Source organism: Lolium perenne, chromosome 4 (assembly GCF_019359855.2).
Source record: "Lolium perenne isolate Kyuss_39 chromosome 4, Kyuss_2.0, whole genome shotgun sequence".
Classification (NCBI taxonomy): Eukaryota; Viridiplantae; Streptophyta; class Magnoliopsida; order Poales; family Poaceae; genus Lolium; species Lolium perenne.
This window is the reverse complement of record NC_067247.2, coordinates 163,546,638-163,557,327: the sequence shown is the minus strand read 5'-3', so window position 1 is coordinate 163,557,327 and position 10,690 is coordinate 163,546,638. Positions and strand designations below refer to the sequence as shown.

At 44.7% G+C, this 10,690-nt stretch overlaps 1 protein-coding gene across 1 annotated transcript; it reads left to right on the top strand.

Annotated features, from left to right (window-relative positions):
• The first annotated feature begins 7,903 nt into the window (after positions 1 to 7,903).
• LOC127294401 (uncharacterized) lies at positions 7,904 to 9,442 on the top strand. The gene has a single exon (XM_051324202.2). It carries the CDS (start codon positions 8,056 to 8,058, stop codon positions 9,007 to 9,009), a length of 954 nt encoding a protein of 317 aa, XP_051180162.1. The 5' UTR covers positions 7,904 to 8,055; the 3' UTR covers positions 9,010 to 9,442.
• Positions 9,443 to 10,690: the final 1,248 nt, after the last annotated feature.

Sequence of the window (10,690 nt, the reverse complement as noted above, 5' to 3'; positions counted from 1 at the left end):
CATTTTACCAATTACTACATGTAGCATTTTCCGTTTCCAACCATATAACAATTAACGAAGCAGTTTCAACCTTCACCATGAAAAATTAAAAGCTAAGAACACATGTGTTCATATGAACCAGCGGAGCGTGTCTCTCTCCCACACAAGCATGCATTTATTCAAACAAAACAAAAATAAAAAACAAACAGACGCTCCAAGTAAATTACATAAGATGTGACCGAATAAAAATATAGTTTCACTAGAGGAACCTGATAATGTTGTCGATGAAGAAGGGGATGCCTTGGGCATCCCCAAGCTTAGACGCTTGAGTCTTCTTGAAATATGCAGGGGTGAACCACCGGGGCATCCCCAAGCTTAGAGCTTTCACTCTCCTTGATCATATTGTATCATCTCCCTCTCTTGATCCTTGAAAACTTCCTCCACACCAAACTCAAAACAACTCATTAGAGGGTTAGTGCACAATCAAAATTCACATGTTCAGAGGTGACATAATCATTCATAACACTTCTGGACATTGCACAAAGCTACTGAAAGTTAATGGAATCGAAAAATCCATCAAGCATAGCAAAACAGGCAATGCGAAATAAAAGGCAGAATCTGTCAAAACAGAACAGTCCGTAAAGACGAATTTTATTGAGGCACCAGACTTGCTCAAATGAAAATGCTCAAATTGAATGAAAGTTGCGTACATATCTGAGGATCACTCACGTAAATTGGCATAATTTTCTGAGTTACCTACAGAGAATTAGGCCCAGATTCGTGACAGCAAAGAAATCTGTTTCTGCGCAGTAATCCAAATCTAGTATGAACCTTACTATCAAAGACTTTACTTGGCACAACAATGCAACAAAATTAAGATAAGGAGAGGTTGCTACAGTAGTAACAACTTCCAAGACTCAAATATAAAATAAAGGTGCAGTAGTAAAATCATGAGTTGTCTCCCATAAGCGATTTTCTTTAACGCCTTTCAACTAGGCGCAGAAAGTGTGTATCAAGTATTATCAAGAGATGATGCATCCACAGCGGGGTTTGGAGTTTTCTCAACTATGCATTGTATCTTATCTATGTCAGTTTCAGAGGCTCCCTTTTCATTACCCTTAGGCTTGCTACTCTCATCAAACAAATCTTCAGGAACAATCCAATCAAAATTCTTTTCTAGTGCCTCGCACATTCCCAAGAGCTTGCAAGGTATTGATGTTTTAATATCCCCCTCATAATTAACTTTATTAGTGTACTTTTGTCTATCTTTTTACATCTTTTCAAGGGTGCTAGCAAAGTTTGTATAAGAGCCAAGCATATTATATTTAGTAAAGACCTTTCTAGCTTCTCTTGCTACATCACCAAATTCTTTAAGAAGGGTTTCTAGGACAAAATCTTTCTTTTCTCCTTCTTCCATATCACTTAGTGTAAGGAACATATGATGCATTACGGGGTTGAGGTTAACAAATCTAGCTTCTAACATGTGTACTAAAGAAGCAACAGCAATTTCATAAGTAGGAGCAAGTTCTATCAGGTGTCTATCTTCAAAATCTTCAACCGTACTAATATGAGTGAAAAAATCTTCTATATTATCTTTCCCGAGGATAGACCCTCGGCCTACCGGTACATTCTTAAGAATAAACTTAGGAGGAAACATGATGAAGCAAATAAAGTAAATGCAAGTAACTATTTTTTTTTATGTTTTTAATATGGAGATTGCAAACAAGACAGTAAATGAAGTAAAACTAGCAACTAATTTTTTTGTATTTTGATATAATGAAGCAAACAAAGTAGTAAATAAAAGTAAAGAAAGACAAAAACAAAGTAAAGAGATTGGAAGTGGAGACTCCCCTTGCAGCGTGTCTTGATCTCCCCGGCAACGGCGCCAGAAAAAGAGCTTGATACGCGTACAGCACGCGTCCGTTGGGAACCCCAAGAGGAAGGTGTGATGCGTACAGCGGCAAGTTTTCCCTCAGTAAGAAACCAAGGTTTATCGAATCAGTAGGAGCCAAGAAGCACGTTGAAGGTTGATGGCGGCGAAGTGTAGTGCGGCGCAACACCAGGGATTTCGGCGCCAACGTGGAACCTGCACAACACAACCAAATTACTTTGCCCCAAAGTGACAGTGAGGTTGTCAATCTCACCGGCTTGCTGTAACAAAGGATTAGATGTATAGTGTGGATGATGATTGTTTGCAGAAAATAGTAGAACAAGTATTGCAGTAGATTGTATTCGATTAAAAGAATGGACCGGGGTCCACAGTTCACTAGAGGCGTCTCTCCGATAAGAATAAGCATGTTGGGTGAACAAATTACAGTTGGGCAATTGACAAATAAAGAGAGCATAACCATGCACATACATGATATGAAGAGTATTGTGAGATTTAATTGGGTATTACGACAAAGTACATGGACCGCTATCCAGCATGCATCTATGCCTAAAAAGTCCACCTTCAGGTTATCATCCGAACCCCTTCCAGTATTAAGTTGCAAACAACAGATAATTGCATTAAGTATGGTGCGTAATGTAATCAACAACTACATCCTTAGACATAGCATCGATGTTTTATCTCTAGTGGCAACAGCACATCCACAACCTTAGAACTTTCTGTCACTGTCCCAGATTTAATGGAGGCATGAACCCACTATCGAGCATAAATACTCCCTCTTGGAGTTACAAGCAAAAACTTGGAGCCTATACTAGTAACGGAGAGCATGCAAGATCATAAACAACACATAGATAATAGATTGATAATCAACATAGCATAGTATTCTCTATTCATCGGATCCCAACAAACACAACATATAGCATTACAGATAGATGATCTTGATCATGTTAGGCAGCTCACAAGATCCAACAATGAAGCACAATTAGGAGAAGACGACCATCTAGCTACTGCTATGGACCCATAGTCCAGGGGTGAACTACTCACTCATCACTCCGGAGGCGACCATGGCGGTGAAGAGTCCTCCGGGAGATGATTCCCCTCTCCGACAGGGTGCCGGAGGCGATCTCCTGAATCCCCCGAGATGGGATTGGCGGCGGCGTCGTCTCTGGAAGGTTTTCCGTATCGTGGCTCTCGGTCCTGGAGTTATTATCGATGAAGGCTTAAGTAGGCGGAGGAGATAGGTCAGGGGGCGCCACGAGGGCCCCACACAACAGGCCGGCGCGGCCAGGGCTTGGGCCGTGCCGCCCTAGCGAATGGGCGCCTCATCGCCCCACTTCGTTTCCTCCCCGGTGTTCTGGAAGCTTCGTGGAAAAATAAGATCCTGGGCGTTGATTTCGTCCAATTCCGAGAATATTTCCTTACTAGGATTTCTGAAACCAAAAATAGCAGAAAACAGCAACTGGCTCTTCGGCATCTTGTTAATAGGTTAGTGCAGGAAAATGCATAAATATGACATAAAGTATGCATAAAACATGTAGGTATCATCAATAAAGTAGCATGGAATATAAGAAATTATCGATACGTTGGAGACGTATCAAGAATCCACCAACAATTCATGGTGTGACTTTGCTTCAAAGATGTGTAACAATTCAAGCAAGCATTGGCTAGACTCCACATTGTGCAGGTCAGGAATTTCCATTACCACAGGAATACACTTGAATTTAGGCAAGCATTGGCAAGCAGCTAAAGTATGCACTAGGTGGAGTTTAGGGACATTTTGGGTACTACACTATAATGTCATATAGGCAAAAGGGACTACTCAAAGCAATTTCCACATTTTTTCCTAATTCACCACAAAGGTACCGCCTCAGGCATATTTATGCCAATTTTCGGACAACATGCTTCAGAGGAGAGGACCTGACGAAGTGCATGGATAATGCAACATACTCATACACAAAAAATGTTTTGATGCAACAATGGAGGGGATGAAGAAGCAGAGTGAGGAAACATGGAAATGGTTGAGCAAGATACCAGTGGAATCATGGGCAAGGTTTGCCATGGACACCAATTACCAAACAAATTTAGTGGTAAACAATCTCTCTGAGGTATTTAACAAGTACATTATTGATGTGAGAAACAAACCATTTGTGAATATGCTAGTAGGAATATATGATAAATACATGGTCAGATGTGATGGAAAAAAAATACAAGGTGCACATGACTCTTCCTGGGAAATTACACCTCAATGTGCATAACTGCTTGAGTTAATGAAGAAGTAATCAAGAAATTGCATCCCAAAGAGGGTAGATAAAGGACTATGGCAAGTTAAAAGTGGGAAAGTTACACATGAGCTAAACATTGCATCCAGGACATGTTCTTGTAGGAAGTGACAACTCATTGACTTGCCTCAAAACCATGCAGTCAGTGCCATTTATAAGGCTGATATGAATCCAGAAGATTTTGTGTTCCCTTTTTTTCAAGAAAACAATGTACTTGAATAGCTACAAGTATGTATTTAATCCAATGCCAGCACAACATGGTTGGACAAAGACAAATACAGTTGAAATCCTGCCACCTGCATTCAAGGATCATTTGAAGGGAAGAAGGCAAGAAAAAAAAGAAGGAAAGTCAAATTTGAGGCTCCCAAACCTAAAGAGACATCAAGAATGTCCATAGCAACTGCAAACTATATGGGCACAAGTATACAAGCTGCTCACAGCCTTTGGGGCCAGACCTAGCTATGAGGAAAAACAATCACAAGGTAATGCATACATGCTTCTTGCTCTCATTGTAATCTCCTAATTTATTCAACATGGCATCTTCAGGCCAATAGAACAATCCCAACCGCAGATCATGCAGCTCCAAGTTCTTCTGGGACTAATTTAGATGATTCAGCTCCAAGATCTTCTGAGACTACTACACATCATGCAGCCCAAAGAACTACTACAGGTCATGCTCCAAGTCAAGCTTCAGGTCCTGGTTTTAGACAGCCCGCCAGAGGTTTGTTTGGTTATTTCAATGCAGGAGCTAATGCTGGTCCAGGAAGAGATGCTTCTGATCCTCCTCTACAAGGAAATTAGGTCCTCTGATTGTTTTATGTATCTCTCTGATGTGCTATGTATGGAGTTTCATTTGTATGCCATGCTACCTGAGATGTTTAAGACCATTTTGTGATGCATGTAATACTAAAGGCCATGCTACCTGACCATGTTTAACACTATTTGAGATGCTTCTGAACCTCCTCTACAAGGAAATTAGGTCCTCTGATTGTTCTATGTATTTCTGTGATGTGCTATGTATGGAGTTTCATATGTATGCCATGCTACCTGAGATGTTTAAGACCATTTTGTGATGCATGTAATACTAAAGACCATGCTACCTGACCATGTTTAACACTATTTGAGATGCTTCTGAACCTGAGTTGTTGTAATGCTTAAGACTAGTTGTGCTTCATTTCTATTTTCAACATTATTTGTTACCCTAAAGGTTTTGACAAAGTCGACGAGTCGATGTCAAGACCTTTCCAAGAATAAAATAACACTAAAGGTCTCGACAAAGTCGGCGAGTCAATGTCGAAGTCTTTCCAACAATAAAATAACCCTCACATAACAAAGTCTTCACATAACACATATTTAAGATAATTTATAACCTGATAAAAGGGAATTTAGTTCAACATCAGGGATCAAATTAAACTAATTCAACAAATATTGTTCAACATTAAAAACCAAACATAATTTTAGTCAACATTACAAACCAGACAGAATTGGAAATTAAATTCAACATTGCAATCAAATTAAATTGATACACGTGCTAGCTAATTTGACAAATATCAACTAGTTTTCACTCATCTCCTTAATCTTCTTCAGCTTTGCCCTTGTGGTTTCCTTCTGCCTAAAACCAATAATGTACTTTAGTTTCCTCTTCTCCTCTTTCAACTTATTCCTCTCCTTTTCTGCATGTATCCTCAAGCATTTGTTCATATTGCTAGTTGATGCATCCAGTGACTTCTTCGGCTCTAATTCAGCCATGACATGAACCAAACATTGTTTAGCTTGGGCCTTCAAAACTAGTATGACCTACTTCTGCTCCACAACTTTCTTTATCTCATCTTGGGCATTCCTCACGTCAATGTGCATCTTTTCAATCTCATCTTTCAGCTTAAACCTCTTCTCCAGATTATCCAAAGAATCAGTAACCCTGCCTTCCTTTTCTTCTCCATACAAATCCCACAACTTTGATAGTGCTTTTCGAAGTGAAGGTGGCTACTCATTGTCTACCCAAAGATGAAAATCACAAGCTGCTTCTCCATCCTGACCTACACATCCTAAGAACCTCCTCCTTGTCCAGCACCCATCAAATGCTACAAATCGTTCAGCTACAACACGGTGTTTGCACTCTAACATTTCAAAAAGATAGAAAATAATCAGCCAAGTCATGCTCAAAATCAAAATTCCCAAATCGACACCCTGCAAATTGGACAGATTCACGTACTCACATCAGTGCCGAGGGAGCTCATCTATGGAGAGGACTCCTCGCTGTCACCCCATGAAACCATGGCTGAAATGGTCTGCTACCGCTGGAGATCTGCGTCGTCGGCGAGGGGCATCAATGGTACGAGACAAAGAAGAAACGCGAGCAGGGAGACGACGAGCTAGCCGACCACTTAAATATGCTACCCTAACGCGAGCCCTAACGGTTGTGGCCTCCGTCCGTCAAGTGAGCGCCATGTCGGACCTGATAGTGGGCCACAGCTACCAGAAACGCGATTAAGACGAGTAAACCGTATAATCATTGCTCTGCGTCGCGAGTGCGCCCCAATTCTAGTAGTCATGTGACAAACATAACACTTTTAGTAGTCCCGTGTCACAACTGCCACAATTGTGGTAGTTTTTTTTTTGTCATTTTCTCCTTTCTCATATCAATATAAAGAGTTTTTTGTCATTTACTCCTATCACAATGGAGTCATGGGCATCCAAACGTTTTTTTTACAGAAATACGACACTTTATTGATTAATCATATCAATATAAAGAGTTTTCCGGATGCATTCCGGAGCAAAATCTAAAATAAACCCTAAAGACACTAAGGTACAAGATCTAGCCAGAATGTGTGCCGCTTAATTCAGAGAGCGATGAACATGTCGAAAGGTTACAGATGAAAAGCCTATAACCATAGTTTTGATATCCTCATCAGCGATCCAACCTAAGATCGATCATGGTCGGAGAGTTGGGCGTTGGATTAGGGACAAACAATCAGAGGCCAAGATTGCCTTATCAAAGCCTTTGTCGCGCACAAAGGGTGTCCTCTGCCGGAAGCTGGAGCTGGAGCTGGCCCACCCTGGCCCCACATGTCAGTCAAGACTACTCTCGCTTCATACAAAACCCCACAAGAATCTACCACCTACAAACGCACCCCTAGCACGTGGACCCACTCTCCAGCGAGCAGGAGCACCAGAACAGCACTCGGCTCAGCTGTCCAGGGGCAAACCGGTAACTCCACCGCAGGGGCGAGACAACTGTATCCATGCCCGCGTTATTTTATTGCGGGAAATAAACCCAGAGGAAATAAGCACTTTCCATACAGGCCCCTGAAAAAATGCGATCCCATTAAAAACCTCCCCTTCTTGGCCCCTTCTCTCCCCTCCTAAAATCTCTCTCCTCACTTCTCAACCTCACTCTCTCTCCACCCCCGCGGCCGGACCGAATCCCCAACCTCGCCGTCGCAATCACCCGCCTCCGTGCGCGGCTTTCTGTGGCCTCCGCCGTCCGCCGCGGCTCGGATTGATCCGCTCCTCCTCCTCCGCCTCCTCCCGGCGGTTCTTGCCATCCAGTCCCGCGTCCTTTCTTGGCCGCGTGGTTTGGTTTCTTGCACAAATTTCGTCGCCCCCTGCCACCTGTTTGGGCTTTGTGCGCGCCCCCTGTCCGCATAGCTGCCGTCGCCATTGCTGCTGCTCTGCTCCAGCCAGCTGCTTCCTTGGATCTACTGGCTCGTCCCCCCGCGCCCTCCTGCCTCCGGGCGTGAATGCCCGTCCTGTCTCTCCGGCTACAAATCTTGTTCCTCCGGGTGGACGGGTGGAGGTTCTCGTCTGCGGAGAGGCTGTTCCCGCGGATGAGGAGGGGATCCTGACCCTTGCCGCCGGGCTCCGTCCGTTCCCTTCCCGGATCCTCGCCGCCGCCGCCGGCGTGCCGGGATGGGTTTGTTGATCTGCCTCTGCCTCCTCCAGCTCCTCCTCCTGTGCCCCTCCCGAGCAGCCGCGCAGCCGCCGCCGTCCGCTCGTACCCTCGACGCAATGCTGCAGGACTACGCGTACCGGGCCTTCCTCCGCCCGCGCACCGGCATTGTCTACAACGCCACGCTGCCCGCCGACCTCGCCGCCGGCGTCGCGGTCTCGGGAGTCCGCCTGCGCAGCGGCAGCCTGCGGCGGAAGGGCTTCCCGGGCTACTTCGAGTTCGCCATCCCGGCCGGCGTCATCGTGCAGCCCTACGTCGAGCGGGTTGTGCTCGTCTACCACAGCCTCGGCCTGGGCGGCGGCGGCCTGCCCCAGAGGTACTACCCGCTGCCCGGGTACACCTACCTCGCGCCCGTCCTCGGCCTGCTCTTCTACGACGCCGCCAACCTGTCCGCGGTGGGGCTGCCCGAGCTCAGCGTCGTCGCGTCGGGGAGCCCCATTTCCGTCAGCTTCAGCAATGTCAGGGCCGTGCCGCCGGGCAGTCCGGCGCCGCAGTGCGTGTGGTTTGATCTCGATGGGGTGCCGCAGTTCCGGGACCTGGAGGCCAACAACGTCTGCTCGACGTATCGCCGGGGCCACTTCTCCATTGTGGTCAACTCTAGCGAGCTTGCTCCTGCTCCGGCGCCTTCAGGCGCAATCGCCCCGCCGATACCGTCTGACGGTGGCAATGCTAAGGGCCGTAAAGACGCATGGAAGATTGCCGTCGGCGTTGTTGGGGGAGTCATCGCATTGGGGCTGTTGGCTACGCTTCTGGTCTGCTGCGTCAGATATAAAAGGGAGAAGAGGATGGCGGCCATGGAACGGAATGCAGAGGTCGGGGAGACTTTGCGCATGGCGCAGGTTGGCCGGTCGCAAGCGCCTGTAGCGTATGGGACGCGGACGAAACCTGTGATCGAGAGCGAGTATGTTGCATAGTTCATTTTTGGTTTTCTGCGGAGTTCAGGCAACAACAACAACAACAGCAAAGGCTCTATGGTTATGCCCTGAGACATGGAAATGCCGATCGGTCAGAGAAAACATTCCATTTCAATGATGGTGCTGTGGATTGCTAGATTTAGGGCTCAGTTTCTGCTCCTTGTGGGTTTGCACATTCTTTGGAGGTCTGTTTAGAAGTTTGATTGTTCTGCAATGGTTACTGGTCATGTTCATAGTTGCCATGTTCTTAGTGGGGGTTCATCTCCAAGCAAGCAATGGAGAAGAGATATTTATCATGTCAGATTTGGAATCCCTCGATTATTTTTTCATTGTTGTGTTCAAAAGGAACTGGGCCTGGCAATAAAGCTGAGGTAATATTCATTGCACATGACATCCTGATGATCCAGTGAAATTCATACAAGTTTCAATTCAACCCCATTTTGGCTACTCCTGTTTAGACACCTGCTTAATGTGATGTACTCCTACAACTGTACATGTCCACTCGATTTAGTTTGGTTTGGTTTAACTCATCTGCTTATTTGAATTTGTCACCTGTTAATTGTTATAACATGCAGTTTGTGTGCAATCAGACCTTTCCTTAGTCTTCTCAGAAATGTTTGCATTTCTAGCTGTATGCCTGTACTTTCTTGGCGATCGGACCTTCAATTTGCTTCCAAAGTAAGACTAGCCCTCAAACTTGCTTGTGTATCATTGTAACTGTTTGACTCTAGCAATTTTAGCTTCTGTTATGCCGAGCTTTGTAAACCATATTTCACTTGGGAGTGACTTGAATTCAGCCTTATAAATCAGCAAACAAATCTTCAATTGATCTAAGTGTGACCAAACATCATTTTGTAGACAGAACAGATGATTTGACAAGTCCCTGTCAAACAAAACGCAAAAAAAGTACAGTACATAGACTGGTAGGATTTTGGGTCAGTCGGGCATAATTTTCCCAACATGGAGTTGTTCTTGAGGCGTCGATGGAAAGCAACATTTGTACTAGAATTTAGTGTCCAGTCTTTGCATATTTTCCTGTCCTTGGTACTGTTCATCATCTTAGCCCAGGCTGGTGATGAAACAGGAACTTGTGAAACTCCAAACTCAGGTCGAAATGCTTGTCAGTGGGGAGCATGAACAGTTTATAATTCGACAGCCTGTCTCCGGTCCAACCTTTTAGAGCATGCTGTGGTCTTTTATGCTGCATTGTTCTTTGCTCTGTCATGGGTGCACGTTCATCTGAAAGTTTCTATGCTGGATATGGTATTAAGCTGATCATTTCCATGTTGCATAACAAACAAGCACTAGGAAGCACAGAATAGCTGTGGCATTGCAGCTTAATGTTGTAGCGGTCAAATGCTTCTGCCACCTGCAAATTTCAACCAAGATCTGCCACATTCTGTATGAGCTATATTTGTACAATAATGTGGTGCTGTAGCTGAAAATTTCAAACTAGATACGCACATTGTTTTCTAGTTTATGAGTGTGTTGCTGAAGTGTTCCGCTGAAGCAACCTGGAGTAGTATACTAATGTAAGCTGTTGGCACTTGCCTGCGCTTACAAGCAAATGTAATCAATCATGCACAGGGTTAGCCCTGCACACAACACATGTGAGTGGTACCTTGATCCTTGGTGCAGATCCTGCCAACTTAATGCCAGCCACAGCTGAAAATGTATCGAA

Bases quoted from the DNA above. Each gene is read 5' to 3' on its own strand.
- LOC127294401 (XM_051324202.2), top strand. From the start codon at position 8,056: ATGGGTTTGTTGATCTGCCTCTGCCTCCTCCAGCTCCTCCTCCTGTGC.